The sequence below is a fragment of the Emericellopsis atlantica genome (genome assembly GCF_019669845.1).
Source record: "Emericellopsis atlantica unplaced genomic scaffold F5Z01scaffold_32, whole genome shotgun sequence".
Taxonomy (NCBI): Eukaryota; Fungi; Ascomycota; class Sordariomycetes; order Hypocreales; family Bionectriaceae; genus Emericellopsis; species Emericellopsis atlantica.
Window position 1 is genome coordinate 37,311 of NW_025764734.1, and position 25,746 is coordinate 63,056.

General features: G+C 44.7%; 6 protein-coding genes across 6 annotated transcripts; 4 read left to right on the top strand and 2 right to left on the bottom strand.

Annotated features, from left to right (window-relative positions):
* The first annotated feature begins 18 nt into the window (after positions 1–18).
* On the top strand, positions 19–5,673 carry F5Z01DRAFT_340108 (uncharacterized protein). The gene is made up of 2 exons (XM_046259202.1): positions 19–468; positions 525–5,673. The coding sequence occupies exons 1-2, from the start codon at positions 287–289 to the stop codon at positions 5,419–5,421; spliced, it is 5,079 nt and encodes a 1,692-aa protein (XP_046114716.1). The 5' UTR covers positions 19–286; the 3' UTR covers positions 5,422–5,673.
* A 184-nt stretch (positions 5,674–5,857) lies between these two features.
* F5Z01DRAFT_628761 (thioredoxin-like protein) lies at positions 5,858–6,640 on the top strand (the record flags this gene model as incomplete). The annotated part of the gene is made up of 3 exons (XM_046261621.1): positions 5,858–5,932; positions 5,989–6,088; positions 6,144–6,640. The coding sequence occupies 3 exons, from the start codon at positions 5,858–5,860 to the stop codon at positions 6,638–6,640; spliced, it is 672 nt and encodes a 223-aa protein (XP_046114717.1).
* Positions 6,641–6,874: 234 nt separating this feature from the next.
* On the bottom strand, positions 6,875–7,701 carry F5Z01DRAFT_664957 (histone-fold-containing protein). The gene is made up of 2 exons (XM_046264133.1): positions 7,332–7,701; positions 6,875–7,283 (listed from the first exon to the last, which is right to left on the bottom strand). Exons 1-2 carry the CDS (start codon positions 7,542–7,544, stop codon positions 7,086–7,088), a joined length of 411 nt encoding a protein of 136 aa, XP_046114718.1. The 5' UTR covers positions 7,545–7,701; the 3' UTR covers positions 6,875–7,085.
* A 1,033-nt stretch (positions 7,702–8,734) lies between these two features.
* Positions 8,735–9,625, top strand: F5Z01DRAFT_713271 (histone-fold-containing protein). Its single transcript, XM_046266494.1, has 3 exons — positions 8,735–8,865; positions 8,984–9,121; positions 9,174–9,625. The coding sequence occupies exons 1-3, from the start codon at positions 8,856–8,858 to the stop codon at positions 9,335–9,337; spliced, it is 312 nt and encodes a 103-aa protein (XP_046114719.1). The 5' UTR covers positions 8,735–8,855; the 3' UTR covers positions 9,338–9,625.
* Positions 9,626–12,214: 2,589 nt separating this feature from the next.
* Positions 12,215–14,107, top strand: F5Z01DRAFT_628662 (26S proteasome regulatory subunit-like protein; the record flags this gene model as incomplete). Its single annotated transcript, XM_046261613.1, has 2 exons — positions 12,215–12,866; positions 12,927–14,107. The coding sequence occupies 2 exons, from the start codon at positions 12,215–12,217 to the stop codon at positions 14,105–14,107; spliced, it is 1,833 nt and encodes a 610-aa protein (XP_046114720.1).
* Positions 14,108–15,051: 944 nt separating this feature from the next.
* F5Z01DRAFT_729623 (Shikimate dehydrogenase) lies at positions 15,052–20,370 on the bottom strand. Its single transcript, XM_046266687.1, has 2 exons — positions 15,451–20,370; positions 15,052–15,397 (listed from the first exon to the last, which is right to left on the bottom strand). Exons 1-2 carry the CDS (start codon positions 20,089–20,091, stop codon positions 15,317–15,319), a joined length of 4,722 nt encoding a protein of 1,573 aa, XP_046114721.1. The 5' UTR covers positions 20,092–20,370; the 3' UTR covers positions 15,052–15,316.
* Between the last annotated feature and the right edge of the window lie 5,376 nt (positions 20,371–25,746).

The window sequence follows — 25,746 nt, forward strand, 5'->3', positions numbered from 1 at the left end:
TTGGCCAAGTATGCATGCGCCACTTTCACCGTGAACCGTGGCTGGTAACAAAAAGTTCTGCCTTCCTCCACCGCCAAAAATTTCGTCCTGCCTGCGAGGCTACGGTCTTGGAATTTGGCGATTGCAAGTCCCCCACTACTGTTGAACGCAAAACACGCTGTTGATGCTGTTCTTGTTTCCCTTTGCAACGTTGTGATGTGCGCGCGGTCCTGAAGCTTATTGAAGCTTTACCTGCTGCTTCTAGCAGTCCTTTTTACTCGACGCCAGCTCGATCGCCAACGTCATCATGAACATTTCACAGCCAATCTCGTCCGACGTGGACAGCGTCGAGTTCACGTTCTTGTCTCCCAAGGAGGTCCAGGCAATATCAGTAAAGCGCATCGAAAACGACAGCACCTTTGACAATCTATTGAATCCGGTGCCTGGAGGTCTTTACGACCCTGCCCTTGGCTCGTGGGGTGATTCGCCGTACGGACCCTCTCCAACTCGAAAATTGTTACAGCCGCTAACTCTCAATCCTTTAGATGCGCGACGTGTAACCTCAACCAGATCAATTGTCCAGGACACGCAGGCCATATTCAACTGCCGGTGCCCGTCTACCACCCCGTCTTCCTGGATCAAGCATACCGGCTCCTTCGCGCAGCTTGCGTCTACTGCAGAGGCTTCCGGCTGCCTGCCAAAGACCTACATGCGTATATCTGCAAACTGCGACTTCTACAATATGGTCTGATCAACGAGGCCCACCTCGTCGGATCAATTGGCGAGAATGATCTGGGCTTCAAGGGCAAGGAGTTCGGCCTCGATGTCGACGAATCTGCAAGTGAGGCTGAGGAGGAGGGAAAGGCCTCAATCAGCAATGTCACACGAGCGCGCGACAAGTACGTGGAAGCCTGTCTGCGCGGCATCAAGACAAAGAGGGGCGAAGCGAAGCGCGGAAAACATGAGGGCGCCATCGAGCTGCGACGCGAAGTGATCAAGGAATTCCTGGCAGAGATCACCAAGAAGCGGGCTTGCGCAAGCTGTGGAGGAATCAGCCCCACATACAGAAAAGACAAGTTTGTCAAAATCTTTGAGAAGTCGCTCTCGGACAAGGAAAGAGGCAAGATGGCGCAGAGGGGTATGAGGCGACACGATGCAATGGCTCGGGTTTACCAAACACAGCACCAGGGGAAACGGAAACCCAACGAGCGCCGTAACTCGGACGAAGGAGTTGCTGATATCGAATCTCCTGTTGCCGAAATGGAAGAGGATCTCGCCGAGACGGAGCACGACGTCGCCATGGCAGACATTGAACAAGTCATGGCCAATGAAATGCAGCGATACATCACACCCATGGAGGTGAGGGCCCGTTTGACGGAGCTCTTTGAGAAGGAGCAGGACTTGCTGTGGCTTGTATACAATGCCAGGCCAGCCTCGAGAAGCTCGCCGCCAGTGTCACCAGACATGTTCTTCTTGACACACATCCTCGTGCCGCCAAACAAGTTTCGCCCTGAAGCACGAACAGGCGATTCATCCATCGCCGAAGCGCAGCAGAACAATCTGTACAAGAACATCTTGAGGGGTTGCAGCAGAATCGCCTTGATCCATAACACTTTGAGTGAGGGCCGCGGCGATATCACCCAGCTGCACTCGGCTTGTGCTGAGCTCCAGGATTCGGTCAACTCTCTGATCGACAAAGACAGGAACCCGGTCCAAGGCGCAGCTGCAGCTCGCAACGAAGACGGCATCAAGCAGCTTTTGGAGAAGAAAGAAGGTCTCTTCCGCAAGAACATGATGGGAAAGCGTGTCAACTACGCAGCCCGCAGTGTCATCTCACCAGACCCAAATCTCGAAACCAATGAGATTGGTGTTCCGCCTGTCTTCGCCAAAAAATTGACTTATCCCGAGCCAGTCACCAGCCACAACTTCAGGGATATGCAACAAGCTGTCATCAATGGAGTCGACAAGTGGCCGGGCGCTTTCGCTATCGAGAATGAGAATGGTCAGATTGTCAGCCTACGCAACAAATCAGTCGACGACCGTATCTCCCTTGCCAATCAGCTCTTGGCCCCTTCGAGCAACACTGCTGCCAAGTTGAGGAACAAGAAGGTCTACCGCCATCTGACCAACGGCGATGTCGTTCTGATGAACCGTCAGCCAACGCTCCACAAGCCATCCATCATGGGTCACAGGGTGCGCGTTTTGCCTGGAGAGAAGACCATTCGCATGCACTACGCCAATTGCAACACGTATAATGCTGACTTCGACGGTGATGAGATGAATATGCATTTCCCGCAGAATGAAGTCGCCCGAGCTGAGGCTCTCCAGATTGCAGATACAGACCACCAATATCTCTCTGCGACCGCTGGCAAGCCGCTGCGAGGTCTCATCCAGGATCATATCTCTGTCTCCGTGGCACTGTGTAACCGCGACACTCTGTTCACGAAAGGTGACTACCACTCCCTGGTATACAGCGCGTTGAGGCCTGAGAGCGGTCACATTCTGGGTGAACGGATTCAACTCATCCCACCGGCCATCATTAAACCTGTTCCACGTTGGACCGGCAAGCAGATCATCACCACCATCCTGAAGAATATTCAGCCGTTGAATTGTGGTGGCTTATCAATGGCCGGTGACAGCCAAATTCGAGGTGAACAGTGGGGATCCAAGGATTCTGAGGAGGCCAGGGTGTTGTTCCAAGACGGTGTGCTCATACACGGAATTCTGGACAAATCGCACATTGGCCCCAGCGCAGGTGGCTTCATTCACTCGATACATGAAGTGTATGGTCCTGCGGTCGCCGGCAAGCTCCTCAGTAGCTTGGGGCGCCTGCTCACAAGGTACCTGAGTGTGCGGGCTTTCTCTTGCGGAATGGACGACCTTCAGTTGACAGAGCAAGGAGAGGCAGCAAGGAAAAGGGAACTCGTAGCTGCTGACCACGTCGGGCTCAAGGTAGCCTCGGAGTACGTCTCAGTGCCAGACTGTCAATCGAGCAAGGACCCCCTTCTTCTTGAGCGCCTAGAGGAGGTTGTCCGTGACGATGACAAACAGGAGGGACTGGATCTTCTTATGAATGCAAGCGGGCAGGACATCACAGCCAATGTTCAAAAGGCCTGTCTCCCTGATGGTCTGGAAAAGCCTTTCCCCCGAAACCAGATGCAGGCTATGACTACTTCTGGTGCCAAGGGCAGCCGAGTCAATGCTTCACTCATCTCCTGCAACCTCGGACAGCAGGTCTTGGAAGGCCGACGAGTGCCAATGATGGTCAGCGGCAAGACACTGCCCTGTTTCAGACCTTTCGAGACTCATGCTCGCGCCGGCGGCTATATCGTCAACCGCTTCCTCACTGGTTTGCGACCGCAGGAATACTATTTCCATCACATGGCTGGTCGAGAAGGTCTGATCGACACAGCTGTGAAGACGTCGCGCTCCGGCTATCTGCAGAGATGTATCATCAAGGGCATGGAGGGGTTGACCGTCGGATACGACACGACCGTTCGCGATGCCGATGGCTCAATGGTACAGTTCCTCTACGGCGAAGATGGACTCGACACAACGAAGCAAAACTATCTCAAGGATTTTGGCTTCATCCTCAACAACGTCACATCAGAAGCTGCCCAACTGAGGTACACTCCACAAGTCGGCGAGCGCCTCGGAGGTCAGAAAGAAGACATCGTCAAGTACATGAAGAAGGCTATCAAGCATGCGGGTGCGTGCAATGCTCGTGACCCGATCACTGCTGCGTTCAGCCCTGCTACTCATGCTTTCGCAACTTCGGAGTCATACTACGAGGCCATGACGAAGTATGTGAAGGACAACAATGATGGCCTCATTTTGGACAAGAGCGAAAAGTCAAAGAAGAAGGCAGGTCTCAACAAGAAGAACGCCGAGATGCTCTTCGCTATGAAATACCTCCAATCGCTTGTCGAACCCGGAGAAGCTGTTGGTATCGTGGCTGGGCAGTCCGTCGGTGAACCATCCACGCAGATGACGCTCAACACTTTCCATTTGGCCGGTCACTCGGCCAAGAACGTCACATTGGGTATTCCCCGTCTCCGAGAAATCCTCATGACGGCAAGCAAATCCATCTCCCGACCAGCCATGTCACTCTATCCAATTAGCGAGCTCAGCAAGGATGATGCAGACATTTTCGCAAAATCCATCAGCATTTTGCCTCTGACTTATGTCCTTGACAAAGTTTCGGTGCAGGAGAAAGTGGGCCGTGGGCGTGGCCATGCGACTGCGAAAATGTATACCATCAAACTCAAGTTCTTTCCGTCCGCGGAGTATACCAAGACGTATGCTATCGAGGTCGACGACGTCATGGGAGCCATCGAGAAGAGGTTCCTGCGGCATCTGTTGACACTTGTGAAGAAGGAGTTGCGCAGGCGCAAAAACGATGCTCTGGATGCGGCGGCAATGATCGGTCAAAGCTCGGGCACGGTCGAGACAGCTGCTCAAGTGACCCAAGCAGACCGAGGCGAAGATGACGAAGATGATGACGATGGGGATGGCGACGCCACCAATGCCAAACAGCGAGCCAACAGGGGCGAGGACGTTTCCTACGGGCCCAACGACGATGAAGATGACGCGCTGGTGCGCGCAATGGATCGGGAGGATGCTACGGGCGAGAATGATGATGACGACGAAGGGACCAGCAAGGCTCCGAAGAGGCCTCATCACCGCGCTCAGGATGCACAAGACGATGAAAGCGACGAAGATGCTGACTCGGACGATCTTGCCGAAGAGGAAGGAAACGCGCGGTCAGATCGTGTGCTGAACGCATATGACGAGGTGCATGCTTTCAGCAGTGATGAGAAAGACGGCGCTTGGTGCGACATTTATCTTGAGTACCCAGGCTCCACGCCCAAGCTCCTCATGCTCAGCCTTGTCCAGGCTGCAATCAAGAAGACGGTTGTCCAGCAGATCCCGGGCGTGGGCTCTTGCACGCTTGTCGAGGAGAAGGACAAGTCTCTTGTCATCCATACCGAAGGCACAAATCTCCGAGCTATGCAGAAGTACAGCGACTATATCGACCCCAACCGTATCTCAACCAACGAGATTGGCGACGTGCTCGAGGTGTATGGAGTGGAGGCAGCTCGCGGCAGCATCGTTGCTGAGCTCGCTGGTGTCTTTGGCGGCCACGGAATTAAGGTGGACAATAGGCACTTGAACCTCATCGCCGATTACATGACCCGAAACGGCGACTTCACTGCTTTCAATCGCATGGGTCTAAAGGGCAATGTCAGCCCTTTCACGAAGATGAGCTTCGAAACCACACTGGCATTCCTGAAGGACGCGGTGCTTGATGGCGATTGGGACGATTTGGCAACGCCCAGCAGTCGCCTTGTTATGGGCAGGTTGGGCAAGGTCGGCACGGGTGGCTTCGATGTCTTGACGCATCTGCCACAGCACATTGATGATTCTCACGGCGTCCGGTAAAGTAAAGTATGTAAATATTGTATTTTGTTTTGCTTTGGAGGAAGCGCAGTACCGACACACCGATTATTTCCACATTTGCTTGACACAGACCGGCGTGATTCATCAGGGATGAGAGTCGCTCTACATCATGAACGCAATGATTCACATCAGTTGTGACTGGCTGAACTCGGGCCGTTGCGTCAGATAGATAATTTGTTGTCGGAACCTCGTGAACCTCGGCATCGGGTAGCCTCGATCGCCTTTCCCCGCATGTCGATAGATCCTAGAGTTGGTTTTCATTATTAATTGATCGTCGGCTTCATTTTCAATTGTTCCTTGAACCTGTTCCCGACTGTTCTTCCCCTTCCTGGGTGGTGTTCAACTCTTGCCCTCGACACAATCCAAGGTAATATCCAGACTCCTCGCCGGCAATAGGCTCAATTTCCGTCAAACGAAGATGGCAGCTCCTAAGATTGTCTTCTACTTCGACACTGTGAGCCCTTTTGCTTACATTGCTTACTATGTTTTCCGTGTAGGGCCTGATTCTATAAGTTCTGACCAACCGTGACCTGGAGCTGACCTACTGAGCACGACCCTGTCTTCGCCGAGTGTAACATCACCTATGTGCCCATCCTCCTCGGTGGGCTGTTCAAGATGTGCAGCAATACAGCTCCCATCATGATCAAAAGTACGTGGCTAATTCATGCCGTTCTGTTGCCACAATGACTGATCGAAATGCATAGACAAGGACAAGTGGATTGACAGGGAGCGTCAAATTTGGGCATCAGCATTCGACGTCCCAATGCACCAAGAAAGGCCACCCAACTTCCCACCTCGCACCCTGCCCATCATGCGAGCACTTGCTGCGCTGGGAAGCACGAGCCAAAGCAGTCTCACTTCCGCGCTTGACGCCTTGTGGGAGGAATTCTTCGTGCACCACGCCCGGACAGAGGAACCAGCCGAACTGAGGCGCAATTTGTCAAAGGCGCTCGAGTCGCAAAGCCTTGCTGACGAGATACTACGCAGAGCCGCCAGCGACGATGCAGACGGGGGCAAAGCAACATTGACAGCAAACACCGAGAAGGCATTTCGTGATGGAGCATTTGGGGTGCCCTGGCTGGTTTGCACAAGGAGCGATGGGCAGCAGGAGTCATTCTGGGGTGTTGATCACCTAGGCCGGCTTGCCGCCTTTCTCCAGCTGGACAAGCCTGCGACTGGAAAGTGGAAATCGCTGCTTTGAGTGATACGCAATTGCAAGGTGGAGTGATAGGGTTTCCTCGGGATTCGACGTATACTTAAATAACCGCGAGACTAAACATGTGGTCGGCGCACGTTGAACCACGGCTGCTTCAAGGGAGCGCGAGTTGTGTGGCGGTCTGTACTCAATCGATGGCATCTTTTCGGTTTGATCCTGGTGAGCGGTGCCAAAGTGTGTTTGACTGGTACGCCATTTATTTGTCACGATCAAGAGTTGTGTTGTGTGAAGTATTCATCATGAGGTTTTTATGCCTCTGTTCCATTGCTACAAGGGCCCTTGCCGCAATGTATTGTACACCCCGAAATGTTCTCATCTTAACGCCTGATTGCCCCCAAACCGTGAATCCATCGTATCAAAGCAAATGTCGTGAACCGCAAAAGGTATTGTTGAGACGCCGCCAAACCATCACCATGTATAATGCGCCAGCTTAGTTGCGCTCGCCGCGGAGGCGGCGGGCGAGCTGAATATCCTTGGACTGGATAGTGACGCGCTTGGCGTGGATGGCGCACAGGTTGGTGTCCTCGAAGAGGGAGACGAGGTAAGACTCGACGGACTCCTGGAGAGCACCAATGGCGGAAGACTGGAAGCGAAGGTCGCTCTTGAAGTCTTGTGCAATCTCACGAACCTGTGTGTGTTAGTGGCGAACGGCGCTCTCGGATGGCATTGTACTCACCAAGCGCTGGAAGGGGAGCTTGCGGATGAGGAGCTCAGTCGACTTCTGGTAGCGGCGGATCTCGCGGAGAGCGACGGTGCCGGGCTTGTAGCGGTGAGGCTTCTTGACACCACCGGTTGATGGCGCGCTCTTGCGGGCGGCCTTGGAGGCGAGCTGCTTGCGAGGAGCCTTGCCACCGGTGGACTTACGGGCGGTCTGCTTGGTGCGGGCCATTGTTGGTGGTTGTGATGGTTGAAGTTGTAATGAAGCTGTTTATGGTTGAGGTGTGAATGTGTGGAAGTGGGTGTGATGATGATGCAGGAGGGAAAAGGCTGAGAGGGGCGAGGCGGGGGGGCGCTTTAATACCCAGAACGCGTGAGCGTGATTTGGGGCGGCTGATCTGGGCGGCGCGTTTTACAGTGGGGCGGCTTCCGCTGCAACGCGCCAAAAATCAACTGGGTTTTGCATCAGTTTCCCACCTTGAGTTTGCAGTCTCCGCTTTGGGAAAGAGTCGAGCATTCACTGCAATGCCGAATTACCATTGGTCAAAAAAGCGACATCTCAAGTCTTCGATAAAACGACACTGGTGAAGATATTGTGTTAGTAGTAACTGTCTGTATGTCGCATTGCGGTCTTTATCATATTGCCTTGCTCTCCATGTACATCATCTATTGTGAGTTACGTAGTCAGGGGCACTTATTATTCTGTCGTCTTCAATGATACATAATATCACTGGTGTGGTGAGGTCATGTTGGATATTTGTTCAACGACACTACAATTACAACTAAATTCATTCAAACCAGCACGTGCACAAACGACCAACCCGGAGAATGCGTGGAAAGACGTTGATAACAAAGCCATAAACCAAGCAGCCAACTATTTCAAGGTGCATACATCAATTCTCCGGTACTCTGCACAATGATGAGGGACCTAGGCGGCTTGGAGAGAGCTAGCATAGGGTAGGCAAGTAGCCGCAGACGACCATGAAAACGAACAAGCTTGAGATCGCCATTGACACGGTCACACGCCGCAAGTCCTACATCGAGAATCCCGACATACTTGCTACTACAAACAGTTGGGATGCACACAGAAATACGTGCTTACAGAGGTCATGACTGAACAGCCTTTAGTATCACAAATTTAACAAGCTCACTCAACGGTAGTACGTTCGTCCTGGTAGCATACAAACGTAAGCAGGCCTCTACTGCTCAATTAGCATTCAGTGAGAGCGCCGTCCGCGTACTGGGAGTGCGTGGCGGTCGTGCGAATGTTGAATTTCGATTGGCCAGGAATTACCTGCTGGCACATGGTATTTTCCGGGATGGAACTCACTCAGACGCGTCGCGGCGTCGCGAGTTGTTGGTGTGGGGCCCTTTGCTGTTTGGCGTTCTGATCTGTTGTTTTGGCCCACCTGTACTTAAGGTCCTAACACCCCGATCTTGTGCTGATTGTCCAACTGCTATCAACCATCACAGTCCAATCAGCCGACCTGTCAGAACAACACACATTTCTACCTCCTCCACACAAACCCTCCTCACTATCATCATGACTGGACGTAAGTACAGACCAATCCTACTACCGCCCCATTGCCCACTATAAGACGAGCGCACATAGCGTGCCTGTCGCGGTGAACAGCCGGCAACCAAGAAGAGCAAGAAGCTAATACTCAACAGGCGGCAAGGGCGGCAAGGGTCTCGGCAAGGGTGGTGCCAAGCGCCACAGGAAGATCTTGAAGGACAACATCCAGGGTATCACCAAGCCCGCCATCCGCCGTCTCGCGCGCCGTGGCGGTGTGAAGCGTATCTCTGCCAGTAAGCGCCACAACGAACAAGAACGCACGCAATCGACGCTAATGTTTCCCAGTGATCTACGAAGAGACTCGCGGTGTGTTGAAGACTTTCCTCGAGGGCGTCATCCGTGATGCGGTCACATACACCGAACACGCCAAGCGCAAGACTGTCACTTCGCTCGACGTTGTGTACGCCCTGAAGCGACAGGGCCGCACCCTGTACGGTTTCGGTGGTTAAGCGTCTGTCTACGTTCTGTCTTTGTTGAAATGCCTGTTATGAACTTTAGGTGGGCGTGCCACGCGTCGCGCCCTGTGGGCATATACTGCAACGCGCCTGGGTTTTTGCGTGTCCTTGGCCATGGGAAGATGAGCCATTGTATGGTGTTATCATGACGACTATGGGAAACTGGTCTTTGCTATTGATTTGGTGTTTTGATGTATCATAAGGGAAACAGGCGGCTCGTTTGGGATCAATCAACATGGCTGTCAAGCCTTCCATGAATAAATATTCAATAGTGTGCTGTGTACTGTATCCTTTGAGCTGTATGGCGCCGAACTAGGCGGTAGATATCACGGAACCAGCGGCTCCTCTGGGCAAGTGTTTCTGTTGTCGACACAGCCCGCAATGCATCATTGCCCTCGATGCATGAATGCAACGACCGCCCAGCTCTATCTGGTTACGCTACCGACATCAAGCCTGTATAATGCGCGACAGCGATAACATTTTTCCAGCTTGACAGCCTCTACATTCCACGATCAAGCGATGGAACAACTGCAAGCGCCTCTTTGGGCCCGGTGGTCATGGGAGACTGACTACCTCCGGTTTTATCAAAGGCGAGCTCGGGTTCGGATTGAATGCCCGGGGTTGTGCAATGGAATGGTGGCCGACAGCGTTCGAAAGTGCCCGACCACAATACTTCACATGCGTTCCCTATTTCAACGAGCACTCAGCGATGCGCCTACGCGCCCCAGTCAAGCAAGCAGGGCTTTGGGACCTTGGCAAGTACGTAGCCGATTCGGGCTGCTAGAAGCTTGGGAAGTCGAGCCAAGCGGGATACGACCTTTCTGCAGGCTCTTCTAGCTGCCGCTGTGCGAAAGAAGAACGTACCATGGTACCGATGATGACCATATAGTATTGAATGGCCGAATATTGACACATACACAAGTTTAAGATGTCTATCAAGTGCCGGAGATAGCACGGCACGCCACGAGACAACCAGAGATAAGACTAGGCGTGGCCGAGCTGACAACAGCTTAGTTAAAACACTCTTATTTAATAGGATGTTCAGGTGACTCGTGCCATGAGTCGCCATTCAAAAATCCACGATTGGAGACCAGGGGAACATAGAAATTTCGGGAGTGAAGAAGACACTGGAAGCTCAGCAGCCCTTGGTGCTGGGCTCATAATCAGTACGTCAGCACGTCAGCACCTCGAAATTGAACCTGTTAAGTACTAGTAATAAATACAACTGCAGTAGAAAGACTAATATTCCAGTGGACGAACGTAAGTCATTTCCCCAGTTCCAGACGGCTCAGCCACCCCATGTAGATATTCGTAAAGAGCTCACTCTACTGCTTACTTGCGCAACAGAAAAACAAAAATCCCAGTCGTACATTTAGTAAGTTACTTCGCCTTTCGAGACCTCAGCGATCTTAAAGTAGCCAGGCACTACTATTAAATAAGTAGTAAGTACTGCTAGTATCCAACGGTGGCAGGCTTGAGAGTTACGTACAGTGTCTCGCACCTTGGCGAGACACGCTTGCGTGTGGCTGACTATCGAGGCTCCAGGAGATACATGCGGGAGGGGGCTGTTTTTGAACATATGAACAACGCCAGAAAGAGCTCAGGGAAAATATCACGCAGATTATCGTCCTTCAATATCACACCTCCTGTTGAGTAGAGCTCACCATATTAGTGGGTTGTTAAAGGACGGTTGGAGGCAGGATATACGTTCAAAAATAGGCCCCTACCGCTAAGGTAATATGGCTGCATGTATTGGTACCAGACATTTAGACCAAATGCGTATCGGGCTTCTGTAGCTGTTGGCCAAGGTGTCGTATTGCGAGACGATTGTCTCGAGCTTCTCGGAACTTGGGGATCGACAATGCGGTACGTCAGTGCGACTCTGTTATAGCTGCATTACCACGCGAAATCAGCACAGAGTGTCACAGCAGGACCCTGATTTTAATGCGGACGCTACCTATGTACCACTCCCGTGCAACTGAAGCAGAGGCGGGAGTATGAGCTGGCCTGCCCCATCAGCAATCACTCATATGCGCTGCAGCGATCGCCTAGCAGCCGATGAGACTGCACCAATGTGCTTGTTATAATGACTTCGTTACGACCATTCGCTTGTTTGGAAGGCGTCAGTCGACTTCGTGCAGGCAAGCTAACCAATGCATCCGGTGTGGGTCGGATGGAACGATAGATGACGGTAGGATAGGGGTTTATCTGTACCGAGTGCTCACCGTCCAAAAAAGCTAGGATCCAGGCGATCACTGCCCGAAAAAGCAAGCCTCTGACATAGCACAGACTGAGTCGTCCGGGCCCGATGGCGGGTGGAGAGAATGTGGACCATGTGTGTCATCGGACACGGAGAACGATTGGACAAGGACGGCCATCCAACCCTGACGGAGCGCGAAAACCCTTGGAAAAGGCGGGGCGGGACCCTGCAAGTCCCTAGATGCTGTCATCTTCCAGACAAAACTCCGCCGACTGGCGCTCGGCAGGGCTTGGCACTGATGTATGCACTCATGGCCCGGTCCTTGACTCCTCCTGTCTTGGTGGGTAGCCCACCTTCCTTGGTGGCACCTACGTAAGGTCGGTAGGTGCTGAGCGCAGGTCGCAGTACGGAGTCAGAGCAGCCCTTTCCCAGGCAGTTGCGTACCAGGCAAGGTAAGGTACGTAGGTTCGTTCGGTGGGTCCCCGCTGGCCCAGGCTAGGAGCAGCCTGAGCCATACTTATTAGTCGGAGTCTAGAGCTGCCGTACGTACAGCACGATCTTCGCCTTATAGTCTACGGTTCCTCCCACATCTCTTGCCACCAGTCGTATTTACGTTGCCTACCTTAAGGTAATATTCTGTTGATCTTCAAACCTTCGAACATTAGGGCATCATGCTTTCCGTTTCACACCCTCAAACTGCACATCGCCCCCCACAACATCAGCATCAGCAACCCGATCGTGCCTCGACCGCCCAGACCTTCGACTTTGGCCCAGCAGCCTCTTCTTTCGGCGCCATCGATCCTATAAACTCTCTAACCTCTGGATCTCTCCCAAACCCATCAATGCCTAATGACAATTGGGGCAACCTTGCCCAGCACAACCCCGAGAAGATGGGCCGCATGCCACATCAGCGAGAGTCGTCGCTGTCTTCGATGGGCTCGGCTGGCCCAGCCTCGCCATACAACCAGTCCACCTCAAATCCTCAGATTGCCATAACCGATTCCACCGGGGACGATTTGACCGATATACACACGCAAGATGCGAGTTCCCAGAACAGCCAGCTATTCCAAGTACCTAAGTCCGCTGCGGGCACATATACTGGATACCAGTCTTTGGAACAGGCCATTCCAGATATGGCGTATCCAGCTACGATACCTGGCCCGGGTAGCAATCAATCACGTACAGATCGCGGCTTGCTGCCGGCGCCTGACATGGCTATGGCTAGTCGATCGCACCCGCCTTCCGTCGCTAGTTCTGTGACAGGGGACTCTCCAGCTACCGCAACTGCGGGCAGTGAAGATGTCGGCGATAGACGACGTAAAGGTGAGAATTGCCCGACTCCCAGGCACGACGTTGTCCACAGTTGGCTTACACTATCTTCAGATGGCTACGGTAACGTGCCAAAGCTCGACCGCACTATGACGGACGTCTATGGCGATGAATTATACAGCCCCAACTTCGCTATAACTTCAACGCCTCCTTCTCAGCCCCAAGGGCTTACGACCATATCACCACCAAGCGAGATATTCAGCCAGCGGCTTAACGCTGCCAACAGCCAGCATCTTGGCATGGCACATTCACCCGCATCGGTCACAACAGCCGACCATAAGATATCGTCGCCGTTCAGACCCAGTTCCCCCTTTGCCAAAACTTCAGGCCATGATCCCGCACCGTCACGCGTCAAGCCTCACGATGGAGGCGACCGCGTGAGAGAGTTTTCCAGCATGAGGCAAGATGCACCCGTCTTTCGGTCACAATCTTTGGCGGATACAGAGCCCGAAACGCCAAAAACAATTTCGCCAAAAGACGCAATGCTCGAGTTTAACGACCCGGAAGGTGATGCGGACTTTCCCCTGTTTCCGCAGAGTTCCATGGCTCTTGACATGGAGCAGTTGCCGAAGTCAATGTCTTTGCAAGCACCACAGCAAAGCTTCATGCCTGGAGCCAACGGAATGGGTCTCGAGCAGTTTGGATATGTGCCCAACTCCCAAATTACCCACAACTTACAGGTACCGCAACAGTACCCATTTGTGCCGCGACTGCACCCAGGATCTGCCGCCTCCCCCCCAAGATTGAGCTCCTCCGGATCGAGTCCCGACTCTGTGTCGACTATCAATCCTAGCGCGAACATACGTCGACCAGCAAGGGCAGGCGCCGAGGGTGGTACATATACTTGTACTTACCACGGCTGCAAGCAACGATTCGAAACCCCCGTTCTACTTCAGAAACATAAACGGGAAGGCCATCGACAGACCCATGGACTCATACCTACTCAGCCTGAAATTGGGATGGCCACGTCGCTTGTGAACAGCCAGGCTGGCCCCCACCGCTGCGACCGTATCAACCCGAGTACCGGCAAGCCGTGCAACACTGTATTTTCACGACCCTACGACCTCACCCGTCACGAGGACACGATACACAATGCGCGGAAGCAGAAGGTTCGGTGCGACCTGTGTACAGAGGAAAAAACCTTCAGCCGTGCGGATGCTCTCACACGGCACTACCGTGTGTGTCATCCTGACATGGAACTACCTGGCAAAAGCCGGCGACGAGGTGGTGCATGAATGGGTCACGTTCGCCCACCCACCCGAAAACTGAGCGACGTACCCGGCCTGCACCGACTCGGTGCGGGTGCTTCCATGGACCATCAGCGCAAGGCGCGTCATGCAACGCCGTCGCTTTCCAAAATTCCCACAGCTCACGGCAGGTGGGATTGCATGACATGACGCAAGTGGAACGATGGTTCCCCAGCCCCCTGCCCAATCAAGGCTGGCAAAGCGTTCAGGGTCCTGCAGGGTCCTTTACATGACGTCACGACATTATGTTCCCTTGCTCCTGACGTCACTCCCTCGTCCACCCTGGATCGCAAAACCGAATTTGTCACTCGACACCTGGCTAGACACAGACAGTCGTCACCTCTCGTCATCAAGTGGTGTTGGGCCAGCCTAGCATCGGCAAATGCCCGCTGGCCTTACAGTACCATACTGCTGGTGTTCTTATTCCTAATGATGTCTAGATTGGCGGCCGTGCTTCGACTTGGCTCCCACTTCTTTTTGTATTTGAGCTTCAGTACGTCGATTGGATTAGCGAGGAGTTTGGCGGACAGGTGATAGACGAAATACGTGGAAATGTTGAGACTATAGAACTGTAGAGAGATATCAACGAGCAACAAGCAACGAACATTGCGCGCTGAGTGCGCGCTGAATTGGGGGTTCTAACACGCAAGACATTGGCTGTTAGCACATTGCATTCGGTATCTTGCGAAATTCGTAACAAGACCACTGCCACTACAGTGCTCTATCGCCCGTGCAGCCGGTTACATATCGGCAAATCAGCGCCCGGAAAAACGGTGCGGGTGATGGATGGGCTCCGCGGGAATGGGTATCCATTAGTGCCGTGTCGGCTATTTCAATTGGAATATTTGGCTGAGTAGACAACGGAGATTATTCACGCGCTTGTTTATGGTAATCATTTCAACCACTCTGTAGGCAGTGCCAGAATCAAGACATTAATTTGTTTCGAATCAGACCAGCGTGAAATCGATGGCTATAGATCACTTGAGCGTTATGAACCCACAGCGGTACTCTTATGCAACACCCAGCACTACATTAACTGCGAGTTTCTTCAGGCAACGCCGGTACCCCCCACACATGGTTCAGGAGCAAGGGACCCGCCCCACCGGAAGTACGCTGTCTTCTGGAAGAGCATGATGACATTCTTTTGAAAACAGATCTAGTCGAATCCATTGGTTTGCGATGTTAAAGAAGTTATCCTCAACTAGACGTGGGGTCCAGGCCTAGGACAGCATTCCGGGCATCAGCGTAAAGAGGACAAATACCGGTCCAAGACTGGAACTAATCGCATAGTAAGTATCTCATCGGCACCCGCAGAAACCGGCCTAACTCACCTGGTACCACCCCTGAGCGGACAAAACTTCGAGACCGGCAATTGTCGTCCAACCCCCAGCATTTTCAGCCATTTCCATTGCTGGAGTGACGCTCGGTTTGTAAGCCATCTCGAGTAAGACTCTGGGCGCGCTGCCAGTGACAGTGGCGAAGTTGAGACCAACCCCAAGTATGTCTCGCATACCGCTGTCAATCTCCTTGTCCGCGGGAATAGTGCTGATGATGACTGTAGGGCCGCTGCTCATCCGCTGTGCTTCAGAGCGCTCGCATAGGATGTGCAATCCGTACTCGGGCGAGAAGTCGTCAATCAGTGCTTTGACTTTGTTGGGGTCTCGTGCCACCACGTGAATGGGGTTGAAGCCCATCGAGTTGAGTGCGTAGATGGCTGCTCTTGTTGTGCCCCCAGCTCCGATGACCATAGCCGCGCCAGCATTGTCGCGGGGGATGACTCCGTTGGTGCGTAAAACAAACACCATGCCTTTCCAGTCGGTGTTATCACCTAGAAGCTGCCGTCGACAATTGTCTATGGGCTCGCCACTTCCAATGGGGATAACGGTGTTAACAGCTCCGATAGTACGCGCGGCCTCGGTCAACTGGTCAACTCTGTCCATCACGTCTCGCTTGAGAGGAATCGTGACAGATGCACCTCCAAACGTGGGGCTGTGGAGGATCGTATCCAAGTCTGCCACATCATCCGTCTCTAGGCGCTTATAGCGATGAGGAAGTCCAGCTCTCTCAAAAAGAGTATTATGCAAGGCTGGCGAACGAGACGCCGCAATCGGCTTGCCGAATAAGTAGAAATCCCTGGGCTCCATCAAACCCAGCAGAGCTAATCCTTGGTTGATCTCCGTGACTGAAAGTTGTCCCGGAGCCGCTTTGGTTGGTTGCTCGGGGTGTGACACTGGCGTGAGGAAGCCATTGAGAACGCGGCTCAGTTTGCCCATGTTACCCATGTTCAGGGCGATGATCGGTGTTCTCTGCGCGGTCATCATCTTAGCCTTGAACCTGGCTAGATCGTAGTTGTCTTCAATGGTTCCAGCGCTACCAACAAGCTTGATAATGTCTCCAAACTGCAGCGCCCGGTTGTAGAACGCGACCCATGACGCATTCCTCCAAGACAAGACCCCTTGGGGATCGTGATGGGATGCGATGAGCTTTGTGAAACCGCGCGACTGAGTCACAACGTCAAGCGCGCTCTGCGGCAGTGTCACCTCGACATCCAGGTACTCCACGCCTAAGCGCAACGCCAGGAGGTAAAGCTCAAGCTGCGCGGTATGTGCATTGTCAGGGAATTTACCGCCTTGCGAAACAGAACGAACTGTGTATATGATTGGTTTGCCTGTAGCTTTCCGCACCATGGACACTGCTTGAACTATACCATCATGGGTCTGGTCGTCCAACAGATCGACACGCAATTCCACAGCGTCCGACCCAACAGCAACACGAGGCAGTGTGTGAAGGGAGTCGGAAAGGTTGGGCGACGTCAAAGACACAAAGAAGCTGTTAGGCTTGTTTCGTATCGCCTCCCAATGGGCGCTTCTGCCTTCGATGAGCTCCAAGAACTGTTTGAAGTCAGGTGGAATGTCTCGCTGCGACGCCGTGCTATGCGCATGCGGGCTATAGTAAAGGTAATTGCTGCACTCGTTGTACCAGGGTCTGCGACGCTCGTAAACTTGTCTGATCTCAGTGGTGTAGGCTGGCCGCGTCTTGTCTTGCATGAGGTAATCCACAACTTGGTCGGTATTGCGGTGAACCAGGATGACAAGGCCTCCTTTAGCACCATATGCCTTGAGCAACTCTCTTGCTTCGCTTATTTCAACGATGCCGCCCCCGCAGGAGAACACATGACCTTCTGGCTGATTCTCCATAACGTCGCGAAGCAATGCGAGCTCGTCCTGACGGAAACCTTGCCACCCACGAGGCCCGTTGATGATTTCTGGAATCGTCGCTCCCGAGCGCCTTTCCAGCTCTTGATCTAAATCCACAAAGGTGCGTTGCAGCATGCGAGCCATTTGGCGCCCCGCAGTCGTCTTGCCTGCGCCCCTCATGCCGACTATGAATATGGACCGATCCTTCGCCTTGTCAAGGCTCAGTGGCTGATGGAGAGTTTCATCGGGGTCGGAGCCGTCGAGGCGAACCCCGAAAGACTGAGACAACACATCCCACCACCCTGGCCACGTTTTTCCAACACACTCGCGCTCACTGACTGTAGTGATCTCGGGTACTGCAACTGATAGTACGCTGAAGCACATGGCAACTCGATGATCATCATAGCAGTATACTTGGCTGGATGGCTTCTGCAGATCTGAAATTGGTCGACCTACGATCTGTATCCCATCTTCAAGTTCATTGCATTGTACCGCAAACTTTGCAAGCTGATCTTTCATCGCTGCAATGCGATTGCATTCCTTGACACGCTGATTCGCGATGCCTGTGATCTGAGTGGTGCCAGAGGCGACTGCGGCGAGAACGGAGGCTGTGAGAAAGGCATCTGTCATAGGCTCCATATCGATCTGGGGGAGTGCCTGTAGTTGACCCGGAGCAGGCCCTGTCACGGTGGTTGAGTAATCAGTCTGTTCGACAGCGCAGCCCATAGGGCGGAGAACATCCACTGCAAAGCGTGCATCTCCCTGTAGGGATTTCGAACCGATGTTAGGTACCGTACATGTAGTACCGGTGATGGCAGCAACGGCGAGGGGATAGGTTGCTGAACTGGCGTCGCTCTCAATGGTGTACTCGGCCGGGTTGGTGTAGGTGCCCTTCGGAATGTGGTAGGTATGGGGGCTTTCACTCGACCTGGTGACCGTAATACCAAATGAAGCCATCATGGCAATCGTCATGTCGATGTACAGCTGTGATATGGGCTTGCCTCCTACCAGCCGTAATGTGACAGGTTTTTTGGCGTAAGGCGCTGCCATCAGAATGGAAGACACATATTGGGACGAAATGGTAGCGGCAAGTTCTATGTCGCCGCCCTCAAACCCGCCTAATGCACCAACACGTAGCGGCAGACTTGACTCTTTCTCAAGGTAGGTAATGTCCACTCCATTCCCCCTGAGAGCCTCGACCAAGGACCCGATGGGTCGAAGCTTCATCCGCGCATTGCCTGTAAGTACAGTAGCCGTGGCGGTGTCAGTTGGTGAGCATAAGGCGACCACAGTGGTGAGGAAGCGGGATGCTGTGCCAGCGTTTCCGATGTAAATTTCGTTGTTACTGGCCTGCAAATTGCCCCCTTTGCCATCCACCACGAGTACCTCCCCAGCGTCCTGCCAGGAGTAGGAAGCTCCCCCGAGTTCACCGACTGCCGAAAGCATGTACTGGGTGTCATCAGAATGCAAGAGATTCTTAATACGACATTGGCCTCGCCCCAGCGCTGCGAGCACCAAAGCGCGATTGGAGATGCTCTTGGACCCAGGGGGTGTCACAGTGACATCGAGGTCACGGGGAACACCGGGTTGTACGACGACAGATGAAGACAACACTAATCTGATGCATCGATCCTCAACAACGCTGGCTTTCTGCTCATGGGTTTTTCCGATTGCCGAAAGCAAGACGATTTTCTTGAGCTTGCCTTCGTTTTTCTTGTCGACCGCCATCTTCTTCAGCAGCACATCCACGGGGCATTTTTTCCCGGCCGTCAGCTTGATGACTCGTTTGTCTTCTAGAGATGTTGGGAGGTCAAAGCTGGCAATGCACTTGGCGAGGCGCGAGACGGCGCCTGGTCGAAGTACTCCGAGAAACCGAGCCAACTCAGCCTCCTTTACCATACCAATAGCCACAGCTTCTCCATGCAGGAGCTGAGGGGTCAATATGGCTTCTATGGCATGTCCGATAGAGTGTCCGAAATTGAGAAGATTGCGTAAGCCGCCCTCCCGCTCGTCGCTAGAAACCACTTCGGCTTTGACCCGGGCAGAGCCGCTGATGATGCGTCGCAACACATCTTTGATTGGGTTGAGTCGACCAACACCTTCTGCGCGAACACAAGACAAAATATTGGGGGCGTTCAGCTCCAATGTCGCGAATTCGTCGTGGTCCCAGATAGCTGCAGTCTTGATCACCTCAGCCATGCCATTAATGAACTCTCTAGCAGGGAGAGTCTGCAGGAAAGCAAGGTCGATGTATATGCGTTCTGGCTGCCAGAAAGCACCAACAAGATTTTTCCCCATCGGCGTGTCAATGGCGGTCTTGCCACCAATGGATGAATCCACCATAGCCAGCAAAGTCGTCGGTACCTGGATGAATCGTACACCTCGCATGAAAGTTGCGGCGACATATCCAATCATGTCACCAATGACGCCACCACCGAGGGCGATAATGACAGTGTCTCGCGTGCATTGCTCCGAGAGTAACCAATCTTCGATTTCCGCTTTCGTTTCTCGAGTCTTCGACGCCTCACCAGGTGGAATGGCGTAGGTGAGCAATCGTGCGGCTTCCGCCCCGGGCTCGTGGTTGAAGCTTTGCACAAATGGTGGCACATAGGAATCGAATAAATTCGTATCGGTTATCACAACGTATGTGGATGAGGTTACGTTGTCGAGAAGGTCCCTCGCCACATAGTTGAGCCATAGTCCATCATCAATCACTATGTTTGGCTTCCCGAGGATGGACACACGCTCCGGTCCGGTACTGCTCGAGTCGACCATTGCGAATGCACACGGGAAATCGGCCTCGTTGTTCACGTATAGACAACTAGAGGCAATGAACGATTGCTAGGAAGGGCGAGGTTCGGTGGCTATAATCGCATGGTTCGAGGTTTTCGGCCGCCCAGCGATGAGTCGATGATAGCAAACTGCGGTGATTGATTGTGGGAGCGATATCGGCGTAGATATTAAAATACGGAACTACTAGCCTTTAGTCCTAGTTAGTGGGACACCCACGTAACTAACTACCTAATAAGGTCCGAAGACCTTAATTATTAACCCTAGCTTAAATTAAAATTATATTAGTTTTTAATAAAATAAAATAATATAAATTAAATAAATTATAATATTATAATTATTAAAATATTTAAATTATTTTTAAAATATTAAATTAATAAATATAATAATAATAATAAATTGTATATTTTTATTAAATATTTTTTATTAATTAATTAATTAATTAATTAATTTAAATTAAATAATTTTAAAAATTTATTTAATAAAAATCTTAATATAATTTTTTTTATTATAAAATAATATAAAATAAAATAATAATTTTTATAATATTAATTTTATAAATATATATTAAAAAAACTATAATTTATTTAATTAATATTTATTAAATAAAATAAAATAATATATAATATTATATAATATAGATTATAATATAATATATAATATAATATAATAATATTATATATAATTATTAATTAATAAATTAAAGCTTAATTATATTTATTTAAATAGCCTTTATTTAATTATTTTTAATACTTAAAAAAAAAAAAATTTTATAATATAATTAATTTTTTATATATTAAAATATAAATAATTTTATATTTTTTTATTAATTAAATAACCTTAAATAATTATTTAATTAATTATAAGAAATTTTTTAATAATTTATATTTATTTAAATATTTTATTTTAAAAAAAAACTTTTTATATAATTATAAATTAATTATAATTTTAAAAAATTATATTTAAATTAAATAAAAATATTAAAATTAAGTTTATAATATTATTTTTTTTAAATATATTATTAATTTAAAATTAAAATAATTATATTATTTTTAAAATATTAATAATTATTAATAAAAATTATATTAATTATAAATAAAATATATATTATTTAAATTATAATATAAATATATTTAATAATTTATTTTATTTTAAAATTATAATAAAATTAATTAAAATTATTAAAAAATATTATATTAAAAAATATTAATAATTTTATATTTAAATTTTAAAAATTTATAATATAATATAAAATTATAAAATATAAATAAAAAATAAAAAATAAAAAATAAATTAATTAAGATTATTTTAATTATAATTAATTTTTTAAAAATATTAAATTAATTATTAAAAAATTAATTATAAAATATTTATAAAATTTAATAAAAAAATTTAAAATTTAATAATTTAAATAAATAATTTTTAAAATATATTTAATTTTAAATTAAATTATAATAATATATTATTTTTATTTTAAATAAAATAAAATAAATAATAATTTATTAATAATTTAAATAAAAATTTATAATTTATATTAATTATATTTATTATAATATAAAATTAAAATTTAAAAAATATATATAAAGTAATAAATATAAAAATAAAAAATTATAATTTAAAATATTAAAAAGTTAAATTTTTAAAATAATATAGTTATAAAAAATTAAAATTAAATTTAAATTATATTTAAATTAAAAATAAATTTTTAAATTTTTTTTTTTAATAAAATAAAATAATAAAATATATATATTTTATTAAAATTATTTTAAATAAAAAAATTAATTATAAAAATTATAATTATTTTATATATTAATAATTTAAAAATAATTAAATATTTATATAATATTAAATTAATTATTAAAATAAAAATTTATTATTATAAATTATATAAAGAAAATATATAAATTTATTAATATTATAAATATTATTATTTTAAATATATTAATTATATAAAAATATAATATAATTTATAATTAATATAAAATTAATTTATATTTTTTTAAAAAAAAAATTTATATTAATAATAATAATAATAATAATAAATTATATATTTTTAATAAAGATTTTTTATTAATTAATTAAATTATTTAAATTAAATAATTTTAAAAAAAAAAATTTTAATAAAAATAAATATAATTTTTTTTATTTATAATAAAAAAATATAAAATAAAATATTAATTTTTATAATATTAGTTTTATAATAAAGCTTATTTTATTTATATATTAATTTTTTATAAATATATTATTTTATTATAATTTTATTATTATAATAAATTTAAAAAAAAATTAAATTAAATTTTTATTAAATTAATTTTTATTATATATAAATTTTATTTATTATTATTATATATATATAAATTTTTTTTTTTTTTTAATTCTAATTTAAATCTTATTATATTATATTAATTCTTTTTTATATAAAAATTAAGATTTTTATAAAATTAATAATTATTATTATAAAAAATATTAATATAAAATATATATTAATATTATTAATATAAAAAATTATTTTTATAAACTTAATTTTATTATTCTTTATTTATATTTTTTATAATATATATTTCTTAATTAAATCCGTATTAAATCCTTATTTTATTAATTTTTTTTATAGGTAGCTTAAGTTCTTATTTTAATTATTATTATTAATATATTAATAATTATATTCTTATATATATCTAAGCTAGACTTATATTAATTTTTATATTAATCTTTTTTATAATTTTTTAAACTTATTATAGCTAAAGCTATTATTAATATCGCTTATATTATAAATATATAATATAAGTCCTTTATAAATAAGCTACTTAATACTAAATATTTTATAAGTCCTATATCTTAGCTTATTTATAGCTAATTCTTAACTTTTTTAAAACTAATATTATTTATATTACTATATAAATTTACCTTAAGGCCCGTATTATTAACCGCGTTAGAAGCTATAAAAGTTTATTTTAGAAATATTTTTATTTTACTTTTTTTATAAAGGTTTAATTTAAATCTAAGATATTTCTTTTTAAAAAAACGCGTTTTATTTTATATTTAGCCTAAACCTTAGCTAAAGAAAATAAAAATAATAAAAATAATATTTTTAAGTTTATTTTTAATTTATTATTAAATTAATAATTTAAAAAATAAATAAGAAATAACTTTAATTAATTACTAAAGTAAATATAAGCTAGAAACCCTTAGATTATAAACTTAAATACCCTTAGAGTTATAATTATAAATATTAATATAAATATATTATTATTATTTAAGTTATTTTTATATAAATCTAACTTAAATCCTAAGGTAGTTTAATATATTTTTAGTTTTATTTATAAGCTAACTTAGCTTTATTATAATAAGATAAATTAAGTAATATTTTTTAATACTCTTATATATCTCTATATTATATCTAGCTTAGATCTTTATATAGTTTTTTAATCTTTATAATTATATTATATTAATTTTTATTTTATTCTTAGTTAAATTTTTTTTATATATAAAATTAAGTTTTAAAATAAATTTTAAAAGAAACTTTCTATATAACTAGAAATCGGCTATAATTTCACGAAATCGCGTTTAAAATTAATAAAAATACTAAAATTAAGTATATAATATTAAACTCCTTTTAAGTATAATATCGACCTAGATCTAGGACAATAGCGCTACCCTTAAGGAGCTAATAAATATTAATAAAGGCCACGCTAGCCTTAAATAAAGTATTTATTACCTAAACTATAGCGCGAGTATATTTAATAATCTAATTAGCCCTAAAATTATAATAAAATTAAAGAAAAAAACCTCCTAAGAAATTATATTTAATAAAGTTAGTTATCTTATATTAAGGCTTAATAAATTTATTATATAAATAATAATTAAAAAATAAAAAAAAAATAGAAATAAAAAAGAAATAAAACTAGTTAGATTTATGCTAGATATAGCTAATATCCTTAAAAAAATTAAATTAATTATTAAAAAAATTATTATAGAATTAATTAAGAAAATATTTATAAAGTCCGATAAAAAAATCTAAAATTTAATAATATAAGTAAGTATTTTTTAAAATATACCTAATTATTAGAACTAGGGTTCGTAAAGAGAGTAAAAATATATATAAAGGCTAAGAGTATATTACTAAGTCGCTATAAGGTAAGGGTCTTTAATAACTATATTAATCTCTTAATCTTCCTAAGAATATTCTATTTATATAAAGACTTTTTATTTTACGCGTTCCTTAAGTATATAATTATATATAATCTAAGTAAATACCTCTTATACTATATAGCGCGCTATAGCGGCGCTACCTAGCTACCTTAAGACCTATAAATAACCTTACTTTATAATATTCGTTTAATAAAGCGCCCGTTTTTATATATATTATCCTTAGTATTTATATACTAATAATACCCTTATAGCGAATATATTATATATTTATATATAATTCTATCTTTAAATATATCGCTTAATCTTTATATCGACTTTAATTATTTTTTTACTTTTTTTTATTTTATTCTTTATAATATACTAACCGCGTAATAGATTAATTAGTTAATATTATTAGTAACCTTCGTTATATTATTAATCTTAAATTTTTTTTTTTTAATTTTATTTTTTTAAATAAATATATAGCCCGAGGTTTTATTATAATAATCTTAGAAATAATTAATTATAGTTGTATATTCTTTTTTTAAAAATTATTATAATAATAACCTATAAGTATTTTTATTAATCTTAGAGCGAGCGCGTTATAAAGTTATATTATTAATATAAGAAAATATAAATATATAACCTCCGCCCCCGTGCCGCCGCTATTATTACTACTACTAATAATAATAATAATATATATTTATATAGTTAGCGGCCTCGCGTAATAAGGTCGCTATATTATTATGTCCGCTTATATTTCTAGATATCTTTATTAATCCCCCCTAGCGCTACCGCCGAGGGTACCGCTATAAGTATTTTCTTAGTTTATAATACGTACTTATAACGAATTATTAACTAACTTATAATAGCTTACTAATTAAGCCTAGGTTACCGCCGATAACTCTACCGTCGGGGCTAAGCCTAATATTATTAATTCTTAATTATTAGCTTACTTATTTAATACGAGTTCGTTAATCCCTTAAAGAACTAAGAGGCCGAGAAAGCTAAGAAAGCTAAGGCTAAGAAAGCCGCTATTATAAACTTCTTATATTTTATCTTAATTATAAAGTACCCTAGCTAACTTTATTTATAAAAAAAAAAGCTCGAGGCTATAAGTTTATAGTTTTTATAACGCGATATCGTTATAAGGTCGCTAATTTTTATATAAAAAAAGAAAGCTAACTAAGTTACTGTTATTATAAGTTTTTTATTTATATTTCTAGCTTAATTAATTTTTTAACTAAAAAAAAAAAGCGCGAGCTTATTACTATTATAAGTTTTTTATATTCTCGTAATATCCTCGTAATAATATTAATTAAAATATAGCTTAATAAAAATAAAAAAAATAAAAAAATAAAAAAAAAGCCGCCCGTATTATAAGTTCTTAATAATTATATAAGGTATTTATTATAGGTTTATTAACTTAAGTCTAAGAAAAAAAAACTATTAGGGCGGGGGGGGGGGGGGGGGGGGGGGGGGGGGGGGGGGGGGGGGGGGGGGGGGGGGGGT